The sequence below is a fragment of the Bufo bufo genome, chromosome 1 (assembly GCF_905171765.1).
Source record: "Bufo bufo chromosome 1, aBufBuf1.1, whole genome shotgun sequence".
Classification (NCBI taxonomy): Eukaryota; Metazoa; Chordata; class Amphibia; order Anura; family Bufonidae; genus Bufo; species Bufo bufo.
The window spans coordinates 346,868,003-346,894,694 of NC_053389.1; the positions used below are offsets into that span (position 1 = coordinate 346,868,003).

A 26,692-nucleotide genomic window follows, 5' to 3' on the forward strand; every position below is an offset into this window, starting at 1 on the left:
GTTCGGTGGTTCCGGTTCTCATCCTGACGGACCATAAGAATCTGACCTACCTTTCTGAGGCCAAGAGATTGACACCACGTCAGGCCAGATGGGCTCTGTTCTTGTCACGTTTTAATTACGTGGTCTCCTACCTACCCGGTTCCAAGAACATCAGGGCGGATGCCCTATCACGGCAGTACTCCGAGCTGTCCAGGGAGGAGTCGATTCCGACTTCGGTCATACCTCCGAATCAGATCCTGGCCGCCATTCGCACCAGCCTGACCTCTCCCCTGGGTGAGCAGATTTTGGCGGCTCAATCTGGTGCTCCCTCTGGGAGACCCAACGGCAGATGTTTTGTGCCTGAGGAGTTGCGCACTCGGTTGTTGCGAACCTACCATAACTCCAAGACCGCGGGGCATCCTGGAAAGAATCAGCTGTCCTGGGCTGTTTCATGTCTGTTCTGGTGGCCTTCCCTACGTTCCGACATCGCCGCATATGTAGCGGCATGCTCCGTTTGTGCCCAGAGTAAGTCCCCTCGGCACCTTCCGTTGGGCCTTCTGCAACCCATAGCCACCGGGGAGCGCCCATGGTCACACCTGGGGATGGATTTCATTGTGGACCTCCCTGCATCCCGAGGCCATACGGTCATTCTCATGATTGTGGATCGGTTTTCCAAAATGTGCCACTGTGTTCCTCTCAAGAAGTTACCCTCTGCACAAGAGTTGGCCACGATTTTTGCCAGGGAGGTCTTCCGGTTGCACGGTTTGCCCAAGGAGATTGTGTCGGATCGGGGGAGTCAGTTTGTGTCCAGGTTCTGGCGCGCCTTTTGCTCCCAGTTGGGGATTCATCTCTCCTTCTCCTCGGCCTACCACCCTCAGTCCAATGGGGCCGCAGAACGATCCAATCAGGCCTTGGAGCAATTCCTTCGTTGCTATGTCTCCGATCACCAAGACAATTGGGTTGACCTTCTGCCTTGGGCTGAGTTTGCCAGGAACACGGCGGTGAACTCTTCCTCTGGGACGTCTCCCTTCATGGCCAATTATGGGTTCCAACCTGCCGTGTTACCGGAGGTATTCTCTCCCCAGGATATTCCGGCTGTGGAGGATCACCTTTCCATCCTAAGTGCTTCTTGGGTACAGATCCAGAAGTCCCTTGAGGCCTCTGCGCAGCGCCAGAGACTCCAGGCTGATCGCAGACGAGCGCCTGCTCCTTCCTACCAGGTCGGAGACCGTGTATGGTTGTCCACCCGCAACCTCAACCTTCGAGTGCCCACTCCCAAGCTGGCGCCTCGCTTTGTTGGTCCCTTCCGAGTGCTTCGCAGGGTAAACCCGGTAGCCTATGCCCTTGCGCTTCCTCCTGGCATGCGGATCTCTAACGTGTTTCATGTCTCCCTGTTGAAGCCACTGGTGTGTAATCGTTTCACTTCCTCGGTTCCTCGGCCTCGTCCGGTCCGAGTGGGCAATCATGAGGAGTATGAGGTGAGCAATATCCTGGACTCATGCCTGGTCCGCGGTCGGGTGCAGTTTTTGGTCCATTGGCGTGGTTATGGTCCAGAGGAGCGTTCCTGGGTTCCCTCCGCAGATGTCCATGCTCCTGCCTTGCTCCGAGCCTTCCACGCACGCTTCCCTCAGAAACCGTTTTTTGCTCCGCGGAGAAGGGGCCCTTGAGGGGGAGGTACTGTCATGGTCTTACCTTCTTGCTGTTCTCCTTCGTTTGACATGTGCTGGCGGCCATCTTGGTTTCTGGGTTTCTTGTAGCCTTCCACCCTGCGGCTCCTCCTTCCCACTGGGAGGAGCTGGATGCCTAGCTCATATATATAGGAGGTCTGTGGCTTCAGTTCCTTGCTTGGTCCTCCTGTGTTCACATGCTTCTAAGACTGCTGCTGCTTCTGGTTCCTGATCCTGGCTTCGTCTGACTACCCTGCTGGTTCCCGATCCTGGCTTCGTCTGACTACCCTGCTGGTTCCTGATCCTGGCTTCGTCTGACTACCCTGCTGGTTCCTGATCTCTGGCCTCTCAAAGACTCTGCTTCGGTTTCACCATTCGTTTGGACTTTTGCTTCACAGCTTTATTTTCAATAAAGCCTTCTTATTTTCACTTATCTCTTGTTGTACGTCTGGTTCATGGTTCCGTGACACCTACAGAATAAATTTATCATATATGCCGGATGGAGAACAGCATAAAAATTGAAAACACTGACAGAATTGCAATTTTTGCCAACGTCACCTAAAAAAAAAATCCTATGAACCCCAAAACATTACAAAAAAAATGCCGCTTCTTCCAAAAAAACAAGTCCTCACACAGCTCAGTCAACAGAAAAATAAAACACTTATGTCCTAAAAAACAATTTAGGCATATTCCATGTTAGAAAATCCATATGTTGCTCCTACCCTTCTGAACGCTGCTGTGCCCCCAAACAGCAGTTTACGATCACAAATGGGATGTTTCCATATTCAGGAAAAAATTAACAAGTTGTTGGTGCATTTTCTCTTGTTACCCTTTGTGAAAATGAAAAATTTGGGGCTAAAGCTACACTTTATTGGAATTTTTTTTATTACAAGTGTTTCTATATTCTATGAAACACTTGTTGGGTCAATACACTCACCATACCCCTCAAAGAAGGCCTTGAGAGGTGTAGTTTCCAAAATGGAGTCACTTTTTGTGGTTTCCTTTCTAGGGGTACCTCAAGGTCTCTTCAAATGTGACAAGACATCCAAAAACCATCAGAGCAAAATCTGCCCTCCAAAAACCAAGTGCACTCCTTCCCTTCTGAGCCTTGCAGTGTGGCCATACAGCAGTTTACAACCACATACTGGGTGTTATTGTAAACTGCAAAATCAGTGTAATAAATATTGAGGTTTATTTGGTTGTCCCTAATTTTTATTTTTACCGGAAAATTGGATTAAAATGGAAAATTTTAAAAAAGGGACATTTTGAGGTGTTCTCTATTTTCCTAAAATTAATTTGGGGCATCTAAAAGGTTAACATTTTCTAAAATCAGTTTTGAAAAATTTGAGGGGTGTAGTTTCCAAAATGATCATTTATGGGTGGTTTCTAATATGTGTTCCCAACAAAGTGACTTTAAAAATGAATTAATCTTTTAAAAAATGGGTTTGGAAATTTTCTTAAAAATTTTAAAATTTGCTTCTAAACTAAACCTTCTAACGTCCTAAAAAATAAAATTACATTTACAAAATGATGCTAACATAAAGTGGACATATGGGAAATGTTAAGTAATAACTATTTTAGGCTACTTTCACACTAGCGTTCGGGTGTCCGCTTGTGAGCTCCGTTTGAAGGGGCTCACAAGCGGCCCCGAACGCATCCGTACTGCCCTAATGCATTCTGAGTGGATGCGGATCCGCTCAGAATGCATCAGTCTGGCAGCGTTCAGCCTCCGCTCCGCTCAGCAAGCGGACACCTGAACGCTGCTTGCAGCGTTCGGGTGTCCGCCTGGCCGTGCGGAGGCAAGCGGATCCGTCCAGACTTACAATGTAAGTCAATGGGGACGGATCCGTTTGAAGTTGACACAGTATGGCTCAATTTTCAAACGGATCCGTCCCCCATTGACTTTCAATGTAAAGTCTGGACGGATCCATCTGAACTTTTACACTTAGAATTTTTTCTACAATATAATGCAGACGGATCCGTTCTGAACGGATCCCAAGTCTGCATTATATGAGCGGATCCGTCTGGGCAGACATTTTTTTATAAATAAAGGTACCGTAAATCTTATTGACTCAAATTTACCACTAACATGAAGCATGTTTTGTCACAAGGAAACAGCCTCAGATTCTTTGATACAGTAAGTAAAACCATTCCAAAGTTATTACCAGATGCTCAAAATTTGGCCTGGTCCATAAGGAAAAAAATGGCTTAGTCCTAAAGAGGGTTAAACATACACAGTGTTAGGGGAAAAAACAGTGGATGTGGGTACCAAGCAGCAGCAGTGCAGGGTGGATGTGGAAGGGGTAGGGTAATAGTGGCATGTGGCCCCATTAGCAGCAGAGCATGGAACAGACAAGGCAGTAGATGTGTGTACAGCTGTTTAGAGATAGTAGTAGTGATGGCTGTGTAGCATTAATGGTAGTGGAAGTTGGGGAATTGGCAGCAGGGAGTAGCAGCAGCAGTGGTGGTGGCAGCAACAACTATACAGTAAGGAACATGATGGTAAGCAGATCGACAGCAACAGTGGCACGATGGCAGCAGTAGCAGCCATACAGTACAGAACATGACGGTAGGCAGGCATACAGCAGCAGTGCCATGATGATGGCAGCCATACGGTAAAGAACATGAGGGTAGGCAGGAATACAGCGACAGTGGCACGATAGCAGCAGCAGCCATATGGTATGGAACATGATGATAGGCAGGCATACTGCAGCAGTGCATTGATGGCAGCAGCAGCCATACGGTACAAAACATGATGTTAGGCAGGCAGAAAGAGGCAATGGCATGATGGATCACATCATTATTTTAAGTAGTCCCATTTCTCATGGACTCCAATGAAACTGTTCCAATCTGTATGTGAAAGATAGCATAAAATCTAATTTGATACAAGTTAGCGAGAACAATTTAGAGACAGTTTGGGTTACCTTGCAGCTTGATAATCATAAGGTAACTCATGTATGTGTGTTATATAGACCACCTAGCGAAGTCAAAGAATTAGATGATCTACTAGTTGAGGAAATAGCTAAAATGAAATTGAAGGGGGAAGTTATCATTATGGGAGACTTCAATCTTCCTGATGTAAACTGGAAAACCAAAATAGCTAGTTCTGCCAAAAGTACAGATATTCTAAATTCCCTACTGGGATTATCTCTACAGCAAGTAGTTGCGGAGCCAACCCGGAAGGAGGCCATTTTAGATTTAGTATTCACAAATGGGAATTTGGTATCTGATATTACTGTAGGGGAAAGCTTGGGATCTAGTGATCACCAGTCAGTGTGGTTTACTATAAGTACAGTGACTGAGTCACACCACACAAAAACAAAAGTTTTAGATTTTAGAAAAACTGAATTTTCTAAAATTAGATTAGTGGTATACGAGTCCCTATCAGATTGGAACAGTTTCATTGGAGTCCAAGAGAAATGGGACTACTTAAATGTGGCACTATTGAAGGCAACAGAAAGTTGCATTAGGCTTGTCAGTAAAAGAAAAAAAGGAAGAGACCACTGTGATACTCAGCAGAAGTGGCCAAAATCATTTAAAACAAAAAGATAGCATTTAGGAATTATAAAAAAAAAACAAAAACGAGGATGACAGGCAAATTTATAAGATTAGGCAGAGAGCTTCCAAAGCACAGGCAGAAGAGAAATTAGCTCAGTCAGGAAAAAAAGGCGATAAGGCATTCTTCAGATACATAAATGAAAAAAGGAAACTAAAACAAGGAATTACAAAATTAAAAACAAAAGAAGGAAGGTATATGGAAGAAGATAAAGAACTAGCTGACTGCCTCAAAGCTTCTGACTGACTGCTTCTGTTCAGTTTTTACAAAGGAAAATGAAGGAAAAGGACCTCAGTTAGGAAAGAAGACTAATGAATCTTTTGATGCATGTGTCTTTACAGAGGAAGAGGTTCTAAGTCAGCTGTCTAAAATTAATACAAATAAGTCACAGGGGCCTGATGGGATACGTCCAAAGCTATTAAAAGAGCTCAGCAGTGAACTAGCAAAACCATTAACAGATTTATTTAACCAATCACTGGCAACAGGAGTCGTCCCAGAAGATTGGAAAATAGCAAATGTTGTGCCCATTCACAAGAAAGGTAGTAGGGAGGAATCGGGCAACTATAGGCCAGTAAGCCTGACATCAATAGTGGGGAAATTAATGGAAACCATACTTAAGGAGAGGATTGTGGAACATCTAAAATCCCATGGATTGAAAGATGAAGCACAGCATGGGTTTACTTCAGGGAGATCATGTCAAACTAATCTTATTGATTTTTTTGATTGGATGACTAAAATAATAGATGGCGGAAGTGCAGTAGACATCGCTTATCTAGACTTTAGTAAGGCTTTTGATACTGTCCCACATAGAAGGCTTATCAATAAATTGCAGTCTTTGGGCTTGGACTCCCATAATGTTGAATGGATTAGGCAGTGGCTGAGGGACAGACAACAGAGGGTTGTAGTCAATGGAGTATATTCAGACCATGGTCTTGTTACCAGTGGGGTACCTCAGGGATCTGTTCTGGGACCCATATTGTTTAATATCTTTATCAACGAAATTGCAGAAGGCCTTGATGGTAAGGTGTGTCTTTTTGCTGATTACACAAAGATTTGTAACAGGGTTGATGTTCCTGGAGGGATACACCAATTGGAAAAGGATTTAGGAAAACTAGAGGAATGTTAAAAAATCTGGCAACTAAAATTTAATGTTGATAAGTGCAAGATAATGCATCTGGGGCGTAAAAACCCAAGAGCAGAATATAAAATCAGTGATACAGTCCTAACCTCAGTATCTGAAGAAAGGGATTTAGGGGTCATTATTTCAGAAGACTTAAAGGTAGGCAGACAATGTCATAGAGCAGCAGGAAATGCTAGCAGAATGCTTGGGTGTATAGGGAGAGGAATTACCAGTAGAAAGAGGGAGGTGCTCATGCCGCTCTACAGAGCACTAGTGAGACCTCATTTGGAGCATTGTGCGCAGTACTGGAGACCATATCTCCAGAAGGATATTGATACTTTGGAGAGAGTTCAGAGAAGAGCTACTAAACTGGTACATGGATTGCAGGATAAAACTTACCAGGAAAGATTAAAGGACCTTAACATGTATAACTTGGAAGAAAGACGAGACAGGGGGGATATGATAGAAACTTTTAAATACATAAAGGGAATCAACAAGGTAAAAGAGGAGAGAATATTTAAAAGAAGAAATACTGCTACAAGAGGACATAGTTTTAAATTAGAGGGGCAAAGGTTTAAAAGTAATATCAGGAAGTATTACTTTACTGAGAGAGTAGTGGATGCATGGAATAGCCTTCCTGCAGAAGTGGTAGCTGCAAATACAGTGAAGGAGTTTAAGCATGCAAGGGATAGGCATAAGGCCATCCTTTATATAAGATAAGGCCAGGGGCTATTCATAGTATTCAGTATATTGGGCAGACTAGATGGGCCAAATGGTTCTTATCTGCAGACACATTCTATGTTTCTATGATTTGTGTCAGCCTGGTGTAGCACATGAAAAAAATTCTCTATCACGTTGATGATACTGAAGTGGCTGCTGCAGCGGCTTCTGCTGCTTATAGTAGTGTTGACTGCGGGAAGTAGGTGACTTTGCGGGGAGGAGAGAGGAACCTCAGACAAGTGGGTGACAATATAGTACAGTAATAAAGTAATATGGCCACATTGAAACGGCAACAGAAAAACATGACATTTTGGTTTGCGAGCATCTACAAAGCATGGCTATCCAGAAATCATTGCTTCATGGTAAGAATACATCTGTCATTATGTACGCAAGCAATTGCCATTCTGGCCATCTTTGGAGCATGGTGTTTTTTTTGTTTTTTTTTGGCCTCTTTCTAGGAAAAAAAGAAAGCACTCCACTGGGAGGGGAAGTGAAGACGAAGAAGATCCAGTTGAAAGGCTTCTCTGAAGTTGCAAGGAGGAGAGGCAGGAGGAATACTGTGACCCCCAGCTCCAAGGCACAGTATCAGATTGAGAGGTGGCCTCCACATTATCCTGCCGTGACTGAGAAAAGGAGTGAGCTATTCAGTCCACAATCTCATCCTCTTTGTCCTCAATATTAAATTTGCACCTTTCAGAAGCCATGGAGAACTGGGGCCTACTACTACTGGCCAGATGGCTGGTGATGATACTACCCACATTCCAACTGGAGGATGAGGCATGAGTCTTTTATTTTGCACTATTCTATTTTCAAACATTTTATCATGAGGCCAATAAATGAAAAGTCACAGGTTTCTTATAAATAAAAATCCATGGGTTTGGTACACAGATTATTTAACGATACTAGCAAAATGTAAAGTGTGTTTTCTGTAATTTAAAGACAGAGGAGCAATTAAATGTCCCTCACCTTGTAAAAACATGCTGCAAACTGGTATTGACAATTTACAGTGTTTGCTGTAAAATGTCTTTGAACTATACATTTAATATCGCTGGTTAAAAAATGAAATGTATGTACTAAAATGTCTATAAAACACACAGTCTAATGCAGTAAAGCGTCCGCTAACATGGATATAACTATGCAATGTTTACACTATAATATCATTGAGCTATGGGGCACATTTATTAACCACCTCAGCTCCCCTAGCTTAAACCCCCTTAATGACCAGACCACTTTTTACAATTCTGCACTACACTACTTTCACGGTTTATTGCTCGGTCATACAACTTACCACCCAAATGAATTTTACCTCCTTTTCTTCTCACTAATAGAGCTTTCATTTGGTGGTATTTCATTGCTGCTGACATTTTAACTTTTTTTGAAATTAATCGAAATTGACCGAAATTTTTGTAAAAAAATGACATTTTTCACATTCTGTTGTAAAATTTTTCAAATATAACTACATTTCTATATAAATTTTTCTCTAAATTTATTGTTCTACATGTCTTTGATAAAAAAAAAATGCAATAAGTGTATATTTATTGGTTTGGGTAAAAGTTATAGCGTTTACAAACTATGGTGCAAAAATTGGAATTTATGCACTTTGACTTTCTGAGCACCTGTCATGTTTCCTGAGGTTCTACAATGCCCAGACAGTAGAAACACCCCACAAATTACCCCATTTCGGAAAGTAGACACCCTAAGGTATTCGCTGATGGGCATAGTGAGTTCATGGAAGTTTTAATTTTTTGTCACAAGTTAGCGGAAAATGATTTTTTTATTTTTATTTTTTCCCTTAGAAAGTCTCATATTCCACTAACTTGTGACAAAAAATAAAATTTTACATGAACTCACCATACCCCTCACGGAATACCTTGGGGTGTCTTCTTTCTAAAATGGGGTCACTTGTGGGGTATTTATACTGCCCTTGCATTTTAGGGGCCCTAAAGCGTGAGAAGTAGTTTGGAATCTAAATGCGTAAAAAATGCCCTGTGAAATCGTAAAGATTCTCATTGGAATTTGGGCCCCTTTGCGCACCTAGGCTGCAAAAAAGTGTCACACATGTGGTATTGCCGTATTCATAAGAAGTAGGGCAATGTGTTTCGGGGTGTATTTTTACATATACCCATACTGTGTGAGATAAATATCTCTGTAAAAGACAACTTTTCCCATTTTTTTATACAAAGTTGTCAGTTTACAGATATATTTCTCTCACCCAGCATGGGTATATGTAGAAATACACCCCAAAACACATTGCCCTACTTCTCCTGAGTACGGCGATACCACATGTGTGACACTTTTTTGCAGCCTAGGTGTGCAAAGGGGCCCAAATTCCAATGAGTATCTTTTAGGAGAGCATTTTTAGGCATTTGGATTCCAGACTTCTTCTCACGCTTTAGGGCCCCTAAAATGCCAGGGCAGTATAAATACCCCACATGTGACCCCATTTTAGAAAGAAGACACCCCATGGTATTCCGTGAGGGGCATGGAGAGTTCCTAGAATATATATTTTTTGGCATAAGTTAGCGGAAATTTTTTTTTTTTTTCTCTTACAAAGTCTCATATTCCACTAACTTGTGACAAAAAATAAAATTTTACATGAACTCGCCATGCCCCTCCTGAAATACTTTGGGGTGTCTTCTTTCCAAAATGGGGTCACATGTGGGGTATTTATACTGCCCTGGCATTTTAGGGGACCTAAAGCGTGAGAAGAAGTCTGGAATATAAATGTCTAAAATTTTTTACGTATTTAGATTCAATGAGGGGTATGGTGAGTTCATGTGAGATTTTATTTTTTGTCAAAAGTTAGTGGAATATGAGACTTTGTAAGAAAAAAAAAATAAATAAAATTCCGCTAACTTGTGGCAAAAAAAAAAAATATCTTCTATCAACTCGCCATGCCCCTCAAAAGTGATCTTTATAGCGCCGCAGCGATTTTACAGTGTTTTTGCAGTGATCATAAAAAAATTTTTTGGGGCGGACTGAACGCAAGTGTGTGCACAAGATCAGGCCTGATCGGGCGAACACTGCGTTTTTTGTAGAGCCTATAGAACATGTCCTATTCCTGTCCGCAATTGCGGACAAGAAAAGGCATTTTCTATATAGTTCTGGCAATGTGCGGATCCGCAAAATGCGGAAAGCACATTGGCGGTGTCCATGTTTTGCGGATCCGCGGTGTCCCTGTTTTGCGGATCCGCAAAACACATACGGACATCTGAATGGAGCCTTACAGGGGGGTGATGAATAACAGGGGGGTGATCAGGGAGTCTATATGGGGTGATCAGGGGTTAATAAGTGACATGGGGGGTGTAGAGTAGTGCGGTGCTTGGTGCTACTTTACAGAGATGCCTGTGTCCTCTGGTGGTCGATCCAAGCAAAAGGGACCAGCAGAGGACCAGGTAGCAGGTATATCAGACGCTGTTAACAAAACAGCATCTGATATACCTTTCAGGGGTTAAAAAAATCGCATCTACAGCCTGCCAGCGAATGATCGCCGCTGGCAGGCTGCAGATCAGCTCGTTTACCTTCCAATCCTGTGAACGCGCGCTCCTGTATGCGCGCGTTCACAGGAAGTCTCGTGAGATGATGGGCCGATGCGTCGAAGAGGAACAAACCGACCGCCCGCAGGAAGCATCCCTGCGTTAGGCGGTCGGGAGAAGGTTAAGACAGGCGTGAAGTTATGAAGAGGCACCGCCCTCTCCATAACCTCGGCGCATCCAGCACCAGTTGTAAACATAAGACAGCTTCACAGCTGTCTTACATTTAGACCATTTTATACCCCTAAAACAGGCGTAGAAAATTATGAATGAGACGGGCCTGCCAGCCCATCCCCATCCCTGCCCACAATTGTAGACCTGGTGCAAGCAGGGCGAAGTCGCAGATAGCGGCGCAACTAACCATTGTTCCATCATCTGTGCCTGAAATACGCCTAATGAAGGCGTATTTCAGCTTAGGGTACTTTCACACTAGCGTTATTCTTTTCCGGTATTGAAATCCGGTAAATGGTCTCAATACCGGAAAAATAAAAACGCATCAGTTTTGTCCCAATGCATTCTGAATGGAAATCAATCTGTTCCGTATGCATCATGATGTCTTCCGTTCCGTCCTTTGTACGGTATTTGACCGGGCAAAATACTGCAGCATGTTGCAGTATTTTTTCCGGCCAAAATCCCGGAACACTACCGCACTACTGGTTTTCCAATCTGCCCATGTGCAGTTGTTTCTAGCTTTAAAAAATTTAAATAACGGATCTGTTATTCCGGATGATACCGGAAATACGGTTCCGGTATTTCAATGCATAAGTCTAACGGATCCGGAAAACAAAGATATCCGTTTGCAGCCTCAAAAATGACTGAGTAATCAAGATGGCCCTAGGTCGAACCAATGCCACTAGGGAGTTTTTTTTAAAATAAGTAGGTAAAAGTCCTAAAGAACAAAAAAAAAGTCTAATAAAATAAACAAAAACAACTTTACCCGCCTCCGGACCGCCTAACGCAGGATCGCGTTCCGGAGACGGCAGCGCTGCGCACAGTCACGCATATACGCGTCATCTCGCGAGACGCGAGATTTCGCTCAAAGCCGGCCCGCGCATGCGCATCGCGGGCCGGCAAAAGTTAAAGAACAATTTCGTCACCAGCCTGCCAGCAACGATCATTGGCTGGCAGGCTGGCGATTTTCAAAAAAACGAATCACAAGCCATATAACAGATCATATTAGTAAATATGATCTGTTATATGGCTTGTCTGCACCTCTGCTGGTCCTTTTCGTCGGTTGGATCCAGCAGAGGAGCAGACTTCACAGTGAGTAGCACCAACACCACACTTTAGCTCCAGATCACCCCCCTGCACCCCAATTAACCCTTTGATCACCCCTTTGATCGCCCCTGTCAATCACTTAGTGAAAGACAAAAAGTGATGAGTGTAAACTGACACTTTTTTTTTTCACTAGTATTGACTGTTAGGTTTTAGGGATAGTTTAGGCCCCTTGGTTAGGTAGTTTGCGGTGGGCTGGGCGCTAACCGATCGCTGTCACTGATTCGCTGATTAGCGTATCGCTAATCAGCATTTGTACTTTTATAGTATCTGTAAGTGATCAAAACTGATCACGGTAAGATCTATAATTGTATTAGTGTCACCTTAGCTCACCCTCCACCCAAAACGCAGTGTTTGCCCGATCAGGCCTGATCGGTCACCAACACGTGCGTTCACCCACGCCCGCCCCACCGCAGTGACAAAAAATATATATTTTTTTGATCACTGCACATTCATTTTACACGCACTGCGGCGATAAAAAAATCAGTTTTGATATTTTTTATCAACCGCAGCGGCCTCCGGTACTTCGCTAGCCTCCCCTTTGTAAGACAGGCTTGCTTTTTTTCTTGGGTAGTCTCAGGGAATACCCCTAAATTTAGTAGTCCAAAATGTCAAACAGGGGGTATTCTTCTGAAGAGGCCTACAGGATTCTGACCCAGTCGGATGAGGAATGGGAACCCTCATCTGACGAATCTAGCTGGTCAGAATATGAACCTGTAGAAAGCAGTGGCTCCCTGACCCAAAGTTCGGACGAGGAGGTGGAGGTCCCTGATAGAACCAGGCGTACCCGGCCCCATGTCGCTAGACCACAGGTTGCGCAGGATCCGCTTCAAGAGCAGCAGAGTGGGGCTGGCGCTGCCGGATCACGTGGTGAGGCATACACCAGCAGCGCAGCCCTCCCTGGACCTAGTACCAGCACTGCCGTACAACATGGTGACGTGGCGAGCACCAGAAGGGCAGTTAAAGCTGGTACGGTGGCACGTGCAGTAGTTACCCCGTCGCAGCCACCACACAGACAGGCCCGTAGAGCCCCTAGAATCCCTGAGGTGCTGGCAAACCCTGATTGGCAGTCACCAACTTCAGCCGCACCATTAGTTCCCCCTTTCACCGCCCAGTCTGGAGTTCGGGTTGAGACGGCTCAAATCAGTTCGGCCCTGGGATTTTTTGAGCTGTTCTTGACTGCGGAGCTCTTGGACTTAGTAGTGGCAGAGACAAACCGGTATGCCACACAATTTATATCCGCCAACTCGGGAAGCTTTTATGCCCAGCCTTTCCGGTGGAAACCAGTCCAAGTTTCCGAATGAAAAAATTTTTTGGGCCTTCTCCTCAACATGGGTCTAACTAAAAAGCATGAATTGCGGTCATATTGGTCCACGAACCCGATTCATCACATGCCCATGTTCTCTGCTGCTATGTCCAGGGCACGATTTGAGGCCATCCTCCGTTTCCTGCATTTTAGCGACAACACCACCTCCCGTCCCAGAGGCCACCCAGCTTTTGACCGGCTCCACAAAATTCGGCCCCTCATAGACCACTTCAACCAGAAATTTGCAGATTTGTATATCCCAGAGCAAAACATCTGCGTAGACGAGTCCCTAATACATTTTACCGGGCGCCTTGGCTTCAAACAATACATCCCAAGCAAGCGTGCCCGGTATGGGGTCAAATTGTATAAGCTCTGTGAAAGGGCCACAGGCTATACCCACAAATTTCGGATCTATGAGGGAAAAGATCAGACCCTGGAGCCAGTCGGTTGCCCTGACTACCTGGGGAGCAGTGGGAAGACAGTGTGGGACTTGGTGTCACCCTTATTTGGCAAGGGGTACCATCTTTATGTGGACAATTTCTACACAAGTGTGGCGCTCTTTAGGCATTTGTTTCTAGAACGGATTTGCGCCTGTGGCACCGCGCGAACTAGTCGCGTGGGCTTCCCACAACGGCTCGTTACCACCTGTCTTGCAAGGGGGGAGAGGGCTGCCTTGTGTAACGAAGAACTGCTCGCGGTGAAATGGAGAGACAAGCGTGACGTTTACATGCTCTCCTCCATTCACGCAGACACGACAATACAAATTGAGCGAGCAACCCGTGTCATTGAAAAGCCCCTCTCAGTCCACGACTATAATTTGCTCATGGGAGGGGTGGACTTAAATGACCAGATGTTGTCTCCGTATTTAGTTTCCCGCAGAACCAGACGCTGGTATAAGAAGGTGTCTGTATATTTAATTCAATTGGCTCTGTACAATAGTTTTGTTCTCTACAGTAAGGCTGAGAGAACACGATCCTTCCTCAAATTCCAGGAAGAGATCATCGAGAACCTCCTGTATCCAGAAGGTTCCGTGGCCCCAACCACCAGTGTAGTTAGCCGTCTACACGAGCGACATTTCCCCAGTGTCGTTCCTGGTACCTCAACCCAACCGTCACCCCGAAAAAGATGTTGTGTCTGTAGCAGGAGTGGAATAAGGCGTGACACCCGCTATTTCTGTCCTGACTGTCCTGACCACCCTTCCCTATGCTTAGGGGAGTGTTTCCGGAAGTACCACACACAGGTACACTTAGCATAGGGATTGCATCTCACAGGACAGGCACACAGGGCTATTAGGGCCCTTTTACTCACAGCTGCTGCAAACCTCTCCTTTCACCTGGGATAAAGTGCATAACGTACTTCGGCACATCTTTGGGCGATTTGCGCTTTGCACATTGTCCCATGGGGAAGGAGAGGTTTGTTCTATAAAGGTAAAAAAAACTAAACAAAAAAAAAATTACCAGTAAGTAAAAAAGTTAACGTTCAGTTAAAAAAGTTTAAAAAAGTTTATATGTTCTGTTCAAAAGTTAATAAATTTATTGCGTTGCGGCCTGTTTTTTCTTTTTTGTTTTGTTTTTTTTACCTTCCAGGTGGACCAACCGATCGACTAGCTGCACCACTGATGTGCATTCTGACAGAAGCATTGCGCTGCTGTCAGATTACACGCAAGTCGGTGTATGCGGCGCTGCAAGACGAGATTTCTCCTCTGCAGTAAAAGATACGTTTGCCGAGGCATATGAGCTGAGGAGGTGGCGGTGTTCATATACTTTGGCAAACACTTTGTATATATAAAAAAAAAAATCCCGGCAAGGATTTATTCATCCACATCGATTGATGTGAATGGAGAAATCTGGTTTGCCAGGGCATACGAGCTAAGTGGGAATGGATGTTGGGCGGAGCTCCTATGTCCTGGCAGACGCCTTTCCCCTCCTTTTTCTTTTTTTGCCAGAGATTTTTTCATCCACATTGATCGATGCGAATGAAGAAATCTGTGCCGTTCATTTTTTTCTTTCAGCCCAGAGGCTTAACGGAAAAAAAAAATCTCATTACCCGTATGCTCAATATAAGGAGAATAGCAGAAACTCCTAATGCTGGCCATACATGTAATGATTGCGGAGACCCTCAAATGCCAGGGCAGTACAAACACCCCACAAATGACCCCATTTTGGAAAGAAGACACCCCAAGGTATTCGCTGAGGGGCATATTGAGTCCATGAAGGATTGAAATTTTTGTCCCAAGTTAGCGGAAAGGGAGACTTTTCCGCTAACTTGTGCCAAAAAATTTTTTTTTCTATGAACTCGCCATGCCCCTCATTGAATACCTTGGGTGTCTTCTTTCCAAAATGGGGTCACATGTGGGGTATTTATACTGCCCTGGCATTTTAGGGGCCCCAAAGCGTGAGAAGAAGTCTGGTATCCAAATGTCTAAAAATGCCCTCCTAAAAGGAATGTGGGCCCCTTTGCGCATCTAGGCTGCAAAAAAGTGTCACACATGTGGTATCGCCGTACTCAGGAGAAGTTGGGCAATGTGTTTTAGGGTGTCATTTTACATATACCCATGCTGGGTGAGATAAATATCTTGGTCAAATGCCAACTTTGTATAAAAAAATGGGAAAAGTTGTCTTTTGCCAATATATTTCTCTCACCCAGCATGGGTATATGTAAAATGACACCCCAAAACACATTCCCCAACTTCTCCTGATTACGGAGATACCACATGTGTGACACTTTTTTGCAGCCTAGGTGGGCAAAGGGGCCCACATTCCAAAGAGCACCTTTCGGATTTCACCAGCCATTTTTTACAGAATTTGATTTCAAACTCATTACCACACATTTGGGCCCCTAGAATGCCAGGGCAGTATAACTACCCCACAAGTGACCCCATTTTGGAAAGAAGACACCCAAAGGTATTCGCTGATGGGCATAGTGAGTTCATAGAACTTTTTATTTTTTGTCACAAGTTAGTGGAATATGAGACTTTGTAAGAAAAAAATAAAAAATCATCATTTTCCGCTAACTTGTGACAAAAAATAAAAAGTTCTATGAACTCACTATGCCCATCAGCGAATACCTTAGGGTGTCTACTTTCCAAAATGCGGTAATTTGTGGGGTGTTTGTACTGTCTGGGCATTGTAGAACCTCAGGAAACATGACAGGTGCTCAGAAAGTCAGAGCTGCTTCAAAAAGCGGAAATTCACATTTTTGTACCATAGTTTGTAAACGCTATAACTTTTACCCAAACCATTTTTTTTTTTTACCCAAACATTTTTTTTTTATCAAAGACATGTAGAACAATAAATTTAGAGCAAAATTTATATATGGATGTTGTTTTTTTTGCAAAATTTTACAACTGAAAGTGAAAAATGTCATTTTTTTGCAAAAAAATCGTTAAATTTTGATTAATAACAAAAAAAGTAAAAATGGCAGCAGCAATGAAATACCACCAAATGAAAGCTCTATTAGTGAGAAGAAAAGGAGGTAAAATTCATTTAGGTGGTAAGTTGCATGATCGAGAAATAAACGGTGAAAGTAGGGTAGGTCAGAAGTGTAAAAAGTGGCCTGGTCTTAAAGGGTGTTTAAGCCATAGGGGCTGAGGTGGTTAAAAAATCATGTGCTCAAAATTCCAAAAGTGCATAAAACATAAACATATAATATATATTCCTACACTTGCCTGGACCCGTACAATAAATATATCCCCTAAATTAATTTTAAAAGTGAATGCAGTGAAAAAAAATTCAAAAAGCAATTGCTTTTCATGCATTATAACACACTAATAAATTAATGTCATTTAAATGCAACCATACTGTATATTTTATATACAAAATAAATGATGCATCATACTCCCAGAAAAACAAGACTTCAAATAGCCTTAAAGGGCTTAGCCCATCTCATACATTAGTGGCAAATCTCTAGGATATACCTCCAATGTCATCCTCCATTTACTTCTACGGAAGTTATGAATATAGGTGAGTGCTGGCTCAGCTATTTTCAGAACTTCCATAGAGGTGGAGAGGTGGCCACACTCTCCATTCAATTCTATGGGAGTTTCAGAAATAGTCAAGTGTGTTCACTCGGCTATTCTGAACTCCTATAAAAGTAAATAGAGAGAACACTGTGCATGTGCGGTGGCCCTCATTCACTTTGGAGAATTTATTCTAGAAATAGGTGCTTGTCACAGAGGTGAGACCCGCACTTATATAACATTGGTGTCATATCCTAGCGATATCCCACCAATGTGGGAAATGGGACAACCCCTTTAAAGGGAATCTGTCACTAGGAAATTTACCAATCAGAATGCCTTGTAGGGATAGCTCAGCTTAATGTAATGATACCTGTTAATTATTCATCAGTTGAGTCATTAATTTTACTCCATATGCAGATAAACAGTTAAGTGCACCGAGAGCCCAACAAAGCCACCCTTTGCACTCTTGCTTCTCCTGCTTCCTTTGCCAGCCTTTCCCTCTCATTCCTGATTCACACTTTCACTTTCATAGTCATCTCACCTCAAGAACGAGAGAGGGATGGCAGAGGAAGCAGCTGCAACAAAGCAAAGGTCCACAGAGTGACATGGGCCCACCCTCAGTGCACTTAACCACCTCAGCCCCTATAGCTTAAACACCCGTAATGACCAGGCCACTTTTTACACTTCTGACCTACACTACTTTCACCGTTTATTGCTCGGTCATGCAACTTACCACCCAAATGAATTTTACCTCCTTTTATTCTCACTAATAGAGCTTTCATTTGGTGGTATTACATTGCTGCTGACATTTTTACTTTTTTTTTTATTAATCGAAATTTAAAGATTTTTGTGCAAAAAAATGACATTTTTCACTTTCAGTTGTAAAATTTTGCAAAAAAAACGACATCCATATATAAATTTTTCTCTAAATTTATTGTTCTACATGTCTTTGATGAAAAAAAAATGTTTGGGTAAAAAAAAAATGGTTTGGGTAAAAGTTATAGCGTTTACAAACTATGGTACAAAAATGTGAATTTCCGCTTTTTGAAGCAGCTCTAAATTTCTGAGCACCTGTCATGTTTCCTGAGGTTCTACAATGGCCAGACAGTACAAACACCCCACAAATGACCCCATTTCGGAAAGTAGACACCCTAAGGTATTCGCTGATGGGCATAGTGAGTTCATAGAACTTTTTATTTTTTGTCACAAGTCAGCGGAAAATGATGATTTTTTTTTTTGATTTTTTTTTCTTACAAAGTCTCATATTCCACTAACTTGTGACAAAAAATAAAAACGTCTATGAACTCACTATGCCCATCAGCGAATACCTTGGGGTGTCTTCTTTCCAAAATGGGGTCACTTGTGGGGTAGTTATACTGCCCTGGCATTCTAGGGGCCCAAATGTGTGGTAGGTAGTTTGAAATCAAAATTTGTAAAAAATGGCCAGTGAAATCCGAAAGGTGCTCTTTGGAATGTGGGCCCCTTTGCCCACCTAGGATGCAAAAAAGTGTCACACATGTGGTATCTCCGTACTCAGGAGAAGTTGGGCAATGTGTTTTGGGGTGTCATTTTACATATACCCATGCTGGGTGAGATAAATATCTTGGTCAAATGCCAACTTTGTATAAAAAAATGGGAAAAGTTGTCTTTTGCCAAGATATTTCTCTCACCCAGCATGGGTATATGTAAAATGACACCCCAAAACACATTGCCCAACTTCTCCTGAGTACAGCGATACCACATGTGTGACACTTTTTTGCAGCCTAGGTGGGCAAAGGGGCCCACATTCCAAAGAGCACCTTTCGGATTTCACCGGCCATTTTTTACAGAATTTGATTTCAAACCACTTCTCACGCATTCGGCCCCTAAAATGCCAGGGCAGTATAACTACCCCACAAGTGACCCCATTTTGGAAAGAAGACACCCCAAGGTATTTCGTGATGGGCATAGTGAGTTCATGGAAGTTTTTATTTTTTGTCACAAGTTAGTGGAATATGAGACTTTGTAAGGAAGAAAAAAAAAATAAAAAATCATCATTTTCCGCTAACTTGTGACAAAAAATATAAAATTCTAGGAACTCGCCATGCCCCTCACGGAATACCTTGGGGTGTCTTCTTTCCAAAATGGGGTCACTTGTGGGGTAGTTATACTGCCCTGGCATTTTCCAGGGGCCCTAATGTGTGGTAAGTAGGTAAATGACCTGTGAAATCCTAAAGGTGCTCTTTGGAATGTGGGCCCCTTTGTCCACCTAGGCTGCAAAAAAGTGTCACACATGTGGTATCTCCGTACTCAGGAGAAGTTGGGCAATGTGTTTTGGGGTGTCATTTTACATATACCCATGCTGGGTGAGATAAATATCTTGGTCAAATGCCAACTTTGTATAAAAAAAATGGGAAAAGTTGTCTTTTGCCAAGATATTTCTCTCACCCAGCATGGGTATATGTAAAATGACACCCCAAAACACATTGCCCAACTTCTCCTGAGTACGGCGATACCACATGTGTGACACTTTTTTGCAGCCTAGATGCGCAAAGGGGCCCACATTCATTTTATGAGTGCATTTTTAGACATTTGGATCCCAGACTTCTTCTCACGCTTTAGGGCCCCTAGAATGCCAGGGCAGTATAAATACCCCACATGTGACCCCATTTTGGAAAGAAGACACCCCAAGGTATTCAATGAGGGGCATGGCGAGTTCATAGAATTTTATTTTTTTGGGCACAAGTTAGCGGAAATTGATATATATTTTTTTTCTCACAAAGTCTCCCTTTCCGCTAACTTGGGACAAAAATTTCAATCTTTCATGGACTCAATATGCCCCTCACGGAATACCTTGGGGTGTCTTCTTTCCGAAATGGGGTCACATGTGGGGTATTTATACTGCCCTGGCATTCTAGGGGCCCTAAAGCGTGAGAAGAAGTCTGGAATATAAATGTCTAAAAATGTTTACGCATTTGGATTCCGTGAGGGGTATGGTGAGTTCATGTGAGATTTTATTTTTTGACACAAGTTAGTGGAATATGAGACTTTGTAAGAAAAAAAATAATAATTTCCGCTAACTTGGGCCAAAAAAATGTCTGAATGGAGCCTTACAGGGGGGTGATCAATGACAGGGGGGTGATCAATGACAGGGGGGTGATCAGGGAGTCTATATGAGTTGATCACCCCCCTGTCATTGATCACCCCCCTATAAGGCTCCATTCAGATGTCCGTGTGTGTTTTGCGGATCCGATCCATGTATCAGTGGATCCGTAAAAATCATACGGACATCTGAATGCAGCCTTACAGGGGGGTGATCAATGACAGGGGGGTGATCAATGACAGGGGGGTGATCAGGGAGTCTATATGAGTTGATCACCCCCCTGTCATTGATCACCCCCCTGTAAGGCTCCATTCAGATGTCCGTATGTGTTTTGCGGATCCGATCCATGTATCAGTGGATCCGTAAAAATCATACGGACATCTGAATGCAGCCTTACAGGGGGGTGATCAATGACAGGGGGGTGATCAAGGACAGGGGGGTGATCAGGGAGTCTATATGGGTTGATCACCCCCCTGTAAGGCTCCAATCAGATGTCTGTATGTGTTTTGCGGATCCGATCCATGTATCAGTGGATCCGTAAAAATCATACGGACATCTGAATGCAGCCTTACAGGGGGGTGATCAATGACAGGGGGGTGATCAGGGAGTCTATATGGGGTGATCAGGGGTTCATAAGGGGTTAATAAGTGACAGGGGGGGTGTAGTGTAGTGTAGTGGTGTTTGGTGCTACTTTACTGAGCTACCTGTGTCCTCTGGTGGTCGATCCAAACAAAAGGGACCACCAGAGGACCAGGTAGCAGGTATATTAGACGCTGTTATCAAAACAGCGTCTAATATACCTGTTAGGTGTTAAAAAAATCACATCTCCAGCCTGCCAGCGAATGATCGCCGCTGGCAGGCTGGAGATCCACTCGCTTACCTTCCGATCCTGTGAACGCGCGCGCCTGTGTGCGCGCGTTTACAGGAAATCTCGCGTCTCGCGAGATGACGCATATATGCGTGACTGTGCGCAGGGCTGCCGCCTCCGGAACGCGATCCTGCGTTAGGCGGTCCGGAGGCGGTTAACTGTCCATTTACACATGGATTAAAAGTACTTTTTCTCCAGAGCAAAGCAACGGTTCGCTAAGTGAAAGGTATCTATCAGTACGTTCAGCTGAGCTAGCCCTACAAGTCATTGTGCTGGTTTAACAGAAAATTTCCTGGTGAGAAATAATAAAATTATGGCTGATTTTGGGTATAGAGCTGAGGACATGGGTTGCTAGATGGCCGCTAGCACATTCGCAATACCCAGTCCCCATAGCTCTGTGTGCTTTTATTGTGTAAAAAAAAACGATTTGATACATATGCAAATTAACCTGAGATGAGTCCTGTATGTCAGATGATTCAGGGACGGGACTCATCTCAGGTTAATTTGCATATGTATAAAATCTGTTTTTTTACACAATAAAAGCACACAGAGCTATGGGGACTGGGTATTGCGGATGTGCTAGCGACCATCTAGCAACCCATGCCCTCAGCTCTATACACAAAATCCATGTTACAGGTTCCCTTTAAAGGGTTAATCGTTTGTATCTCTAGAGGGAAACTTTCCTCAGGAAATTTCATCAACATCAGATCGGTGGAGGTTCCAGGATCAGCTGTCTGATTAGGCCATGTCTTACGAAGAAGGCCTTGGTTTACGAAGAACAGTGCCATCCATTGGATAGCGGCTGTGCTGGGCATTTCCGGTCAACCACATGACCGTGGTTTTGTTCTGCATCACTTCAAATCACTTCAATGGGGTCGCAAAAGCGGTGGACAGCACTTTGTGTGCTGTCCGCATCCGTTGCTCCGTTCCGTGGCCCCGCAAAAATTATGAGTCTAGTCCTATTCTTGTCCGTAGAAATATAAAGAGCCGTCCGTTCCGTTCACAAATTGCAGAAGGCACATAGGCGTAATCAGTGTTTTGCAGATCCGCAATTTGCGTACCACAAAATACGGCACATTCGTGTGAACAAGCTACATCCTGTAAAACAATGACATTTCCTCAGTTTTATGAACTCGGACAACTTAATTAACAATAATTTCTATATCTATTACCATGTTTAAAAGGGAATGAAACTTTGCAAAACACAAATACATATCATTAAAGAATTTTAAAAGTTACTTACTTTAGGTATCGGCCAAGCTCTTGCTGACTACATCGAGACCAGTGAAAGCGATGAAATGCAGCTTGCACGAGAGGAGCCATAATGCTGCCCATTCTAACTTCATCTCCACACCTATTTCCTTGGCCATCATGTTCCATTCCTAACCTGGAACATTAATTGGACAATATTTACTAATCATTAAATTTACTTTAACCCCTTCAAGCACATTAACATACAGTTTCATCACATGAATGGAATGGGCACAGCAGCAATGCCCATGCCATCGGTTACAGAATGCTGACTGCATTATAGCTAGCTCAGATCCTGGCTGTTTAACTCCTTGGCATATGTGGCAGTCAATAATGACCATGGCACCTAAGTGTTTAGACAGAGGGAGGAGACGCCTTCTTTCACTACATCGGATCCCATGTTGAAGCGTGAATATGAAGTCTCTGATCATTTGGAATACATTGGGTCTGATAAAATTATCCTTTGTATAAATTGAATATTTGTCTTGTATGTTTGTTTGAGCTTGTCCATTTCTGTCTGATGAAACGAACAAAGAACCTGGTGTGGAATATTTGTGGAAGACATGCCTGAAATGTGTGTACAAGGTATTGTTCCACTTATTTGACAACTTGTAAATGAACAAGGAGTTGTTTGGAAATATGTGTGCAAAAGAGTTAGCACTGTCTGCCAAGGTTATCTTTAGATTCAGATTTATTGCGGATTTGAGAACTGGCCACTCCAAGGTCCGAAATAATAACAGATATAAGATATACACAATGACCATTATGGACTGCATAAGCTGGCTACATTTCATTAGGGGGTGAAGCTCTTTGGTTAATACAGTATAAAAGCTGGGCCGGTTCAGCAAGCCATTGGAGTTCACCTCTGAGGGAGACGTCCTTGCATCGGAAAGATGGCTCTTTTCCAATCGAGATTCTGACTTCTTTCTCTGTAAAAGACTACCCAGCTGATATATGCAGCTGTCAGAGGATGTTAACTCAATTGGTGATGCAAGTACCTTCATTCTGGATGCAGTGTGGTTGTAATTATGTAAGTAGAAATTATGTGTTGTGTTTTATCTAACCCTTAATCTTTTCTATTCTTTGTATTTACTTAATTTGCCAAAAGAAGGACGGACATTTGTCTGATTATCACTATTACCTTTATAAATGTACTTATACGTTTTACTATTCTTACAATGGTGTGTAGTCTCTGAAACTGAATGGTGTATTTGTTAGCAATACACGCATGCACGAGAATACAGGGCTAGACGAGATTACCATATTTTTCGCCCTATTTGACACACCTGCCCATAAGATGCACCAAGGTTTTAGAGAGAAAAAAATAAGATCCAAAAATGTTTCATCACACCTCAGATCAGAACACCAATAAGACCTCCAATGTTTATCAGACATCAGATTTGAGCCCCAATCAGACCCCCAATGTTAATCAGACCTCCCCTCAGAGCCACAACCACGCCCCTAATGTTAATAAGACCGCCAATCAGAGCTCAATTCAGACCTCCAATATTCATAAGACCCCAATCAGATCTCAGATCATAGTCCGAATGTGAATAAGATCCCCCATTCAGACCCCAATGTGAATGGCCACCAAACAAGCCTCAGATCAGCCCCCAGATGTGAATACGACCCCAAAGCAGACCTTAGCTCCCACCCCCAATGTGAATGACCCCCCAAGCAAACCTCAGATCAGGGCCCGATGTGAATGACCCCCAAACAGACCTCAGATCAGACCCCCAATTTGAATACCCTCCAAAGCAGACCTACTAACTTACCTCTCCTGCTTCAGACGAGGCAGCGCTTGACATCCACGATCTTATTATTCTTCCAGCCGCGTGCTGTGATCCGAAGTGCAAAGCATGAGGTCAGCAAGCTGACATCCTCACGCTGTGTGCAATCACAGCACAGCGAGCTGCCTAGGAAGACCAGGAAGCAGTGAGTACAGAGCTAGGGAAGCACTGCATTCACAGCTTCCTGGTCCTTCTGTACTAATGAGCACACCCATAATGGAAGTGCTCATTAGTATTCGCCCCATAACACGCACTGACATTTTCCCCCACACTCTGGGGAGAAAAAAGGGGCGTCTTATAGTGCAAAAAATACAGTACGTACCTACTGCCTGGCCATGTCAATCAACAGACTAAAGGAGGGGCTGGGCAGAAAAAGGAGTGTAGCATGGGCAAAATGAAAGTAACAGGCTTGGTTACATAGGGATGTTGCTAGTGAGGGGTTGCTTGGATTTATTTATTTATGTTTATATATCAGGAAATCATACACTTTTGTAATATACATGAATTTCAAATTCTGCTCACATGCAGTTCTAATGGCAGTGCCGTAGAAATGCAGAATGTGGTAATGCAGTGCTGTGTAGAATGCATATGCTCTTAAATCCTCCTATATAATGGTCTGTTTGATCAATAACAGGTATACTTTTCCTGTTTTTATAGAATGCACATGCTCATAAATCCTACATAAACCAAAAAATCTAATTTACAAGTAATAAATTGGCACAATGCATGAGATACAGAGCCTAATCTCAATATTTTATCACTACACATTAATTGTCGAAATGAGCCGTTTCCACATTTATAGTTGTCTATAAGTGGCATTAACATTGGCAGGAAAATATCCCCATACTAGCTCATCTCTACGATTCTTGTTTCTGCAATATGCAATAATAGGGAGATGTTGAGTACAATCTGCCAAATGCTTATCCATCTGGATCAAATGCCAGTTTTTTCTACTCATCTGTCTGATACAATTTGATAACAAATCTAGAATCTGTCCTACACCTACATTCCTGAAATATTTTTTTTTTTTAAAGCAATCTTGATTAATTGCTTGCATGAATGCTTCAGAAATTACATTCTCATCATAACCCTTGACTCGCAATCTCTCTATTAGCTCTAAGAATTGCTTCAAAAAGAATCATAGCTGCTATTAATTCTATGTAACCTAATAAGTTGCCCATAAGATAAAGTTTTCTTAACATCAGACGGATGGTAACTCTGAGAATGCAATAAAGCATTCTTCGCTATCGGTTTCCTAAAGCTGCTGGTCACTAACATGATAATTTGTGTTTTTCTATGTGTTAGGTGTCTAGAGCTAATTAGGTTGGGGGATTTAGCCCATCATGCCATGAAAAAGCATCTATGTACATTAAATGACCATAGGTTGTATCTGATTTTATCGCTTGAGCTACCCATTAGCACTTTTTTTTATGGACTGGTGAGTGCTGTGGATCTATTTTTCTCTTTCTATTGGTTTCCACCATTATTTATATTTAGTTAGCCCATGGCTGTCATGTAACCCTGTTGCTAACTGAATATCATGGGTTAGGCTACTTTCACACTAGCGTTAATGTTTTCCGGTATTGAGATCTGTCATAGGGTCTCAATACCGGAAATAAACGCTTCCGTTTTATCCCCATTCATTGTCAATGAGGACAAAACGTAACTGAACAAATAATAGGCTCTGTCAGGAAGGTGAAAAATGGCTGTGTCTTGAAGGGGTTAAAATGGATAAGGGGTATATTTTTTTGGGTGTGCCCTCAGCTAGCTTTGTGCTAAAATGGTCGAGGACTGGCCTCACCATTTTCACACTAACTCCTAGGACATGGGGGAGGTCAGTTTCTGGGGGTTCCATCCGGGTGTTTTCCTATCATAAACCTGGAACCTGTGGGTGTACCCAGAGGTACTGTTGTGCAAAGTTCATACATTTTAACCACCTCAGCCCCCTTAGCTTAAACACCCTTAATGACCAGGCCACTTTTTACACTTCTGACCTACACTACTTTGACCGTTTATTGCTCGGTCATGCAACTTACCACCCAAATGAATTTTACCTCCTTTTCTTCTCACTAATAGAGCTTTCATTTGGTGGTATTTCATTGCTGCTGACATTTTTACTTTTTTTGTTATTAATCGAAATTTAACGATTTTTTTGCAAAAAAATGACATTTTTCACTTTCAGTTGTAAAATTTTGCAAAAAAAACGACATCCATATATAAATGTTTCTCTAAATTTATTGTTCTACATGTCTTTGATAAAAAAAAATGTTTGGGTAAAAAGAAAATGGTTTGGGTAAAAGTTATAGCGTTTACAAACTATGGTACAAAAATGTGAATTTCCGCTTTTTGAAGCAGCTCTGACTTTCTGAGCACCTGTCATATTTCCTGAGGTTCTACAATGGCCAGACAGTACAAACACCCCACAAATGACCCCATTTCGGAAAGTAGACACCCTAAGGTATTCGCTGATGGGCATAGTGAGTTCATAGAACTTTTTATTTTTTGTCACAAGTCAGCGGAAAATGATGATTTTTTTTTTCTTACAAAGTCTCATATTCCACTAACTTGTGACAAAAAATAAAAACTT

The 26,692-nt window shown here is 42.9% G+C and overlaps 1 protein-coding gene across 1 annotated transcript in view; it reads right to left on the minus strand.

Annotated features, from left to right (window-relative positions):
• Nucleotides 1-26,692, minus strand: part of LOC121009531 (A disintegrin and metalloproteinase with thrombospondin motifs 2-like) — a 775,073-nt gene that overhangs the window by 400,228 nt on the left and 348,153 nt on the right. The window contains exon 8 of the mRNA XM_040442735.1: nt 22,308-22,451. Coding sequence (XP_040298669.1) covers nt 22,308-22,451 — 144 coding nt within the window. The remainder of the gene's footprint in view (nt 1-22,307; nt 22,452-26,692) is intronic.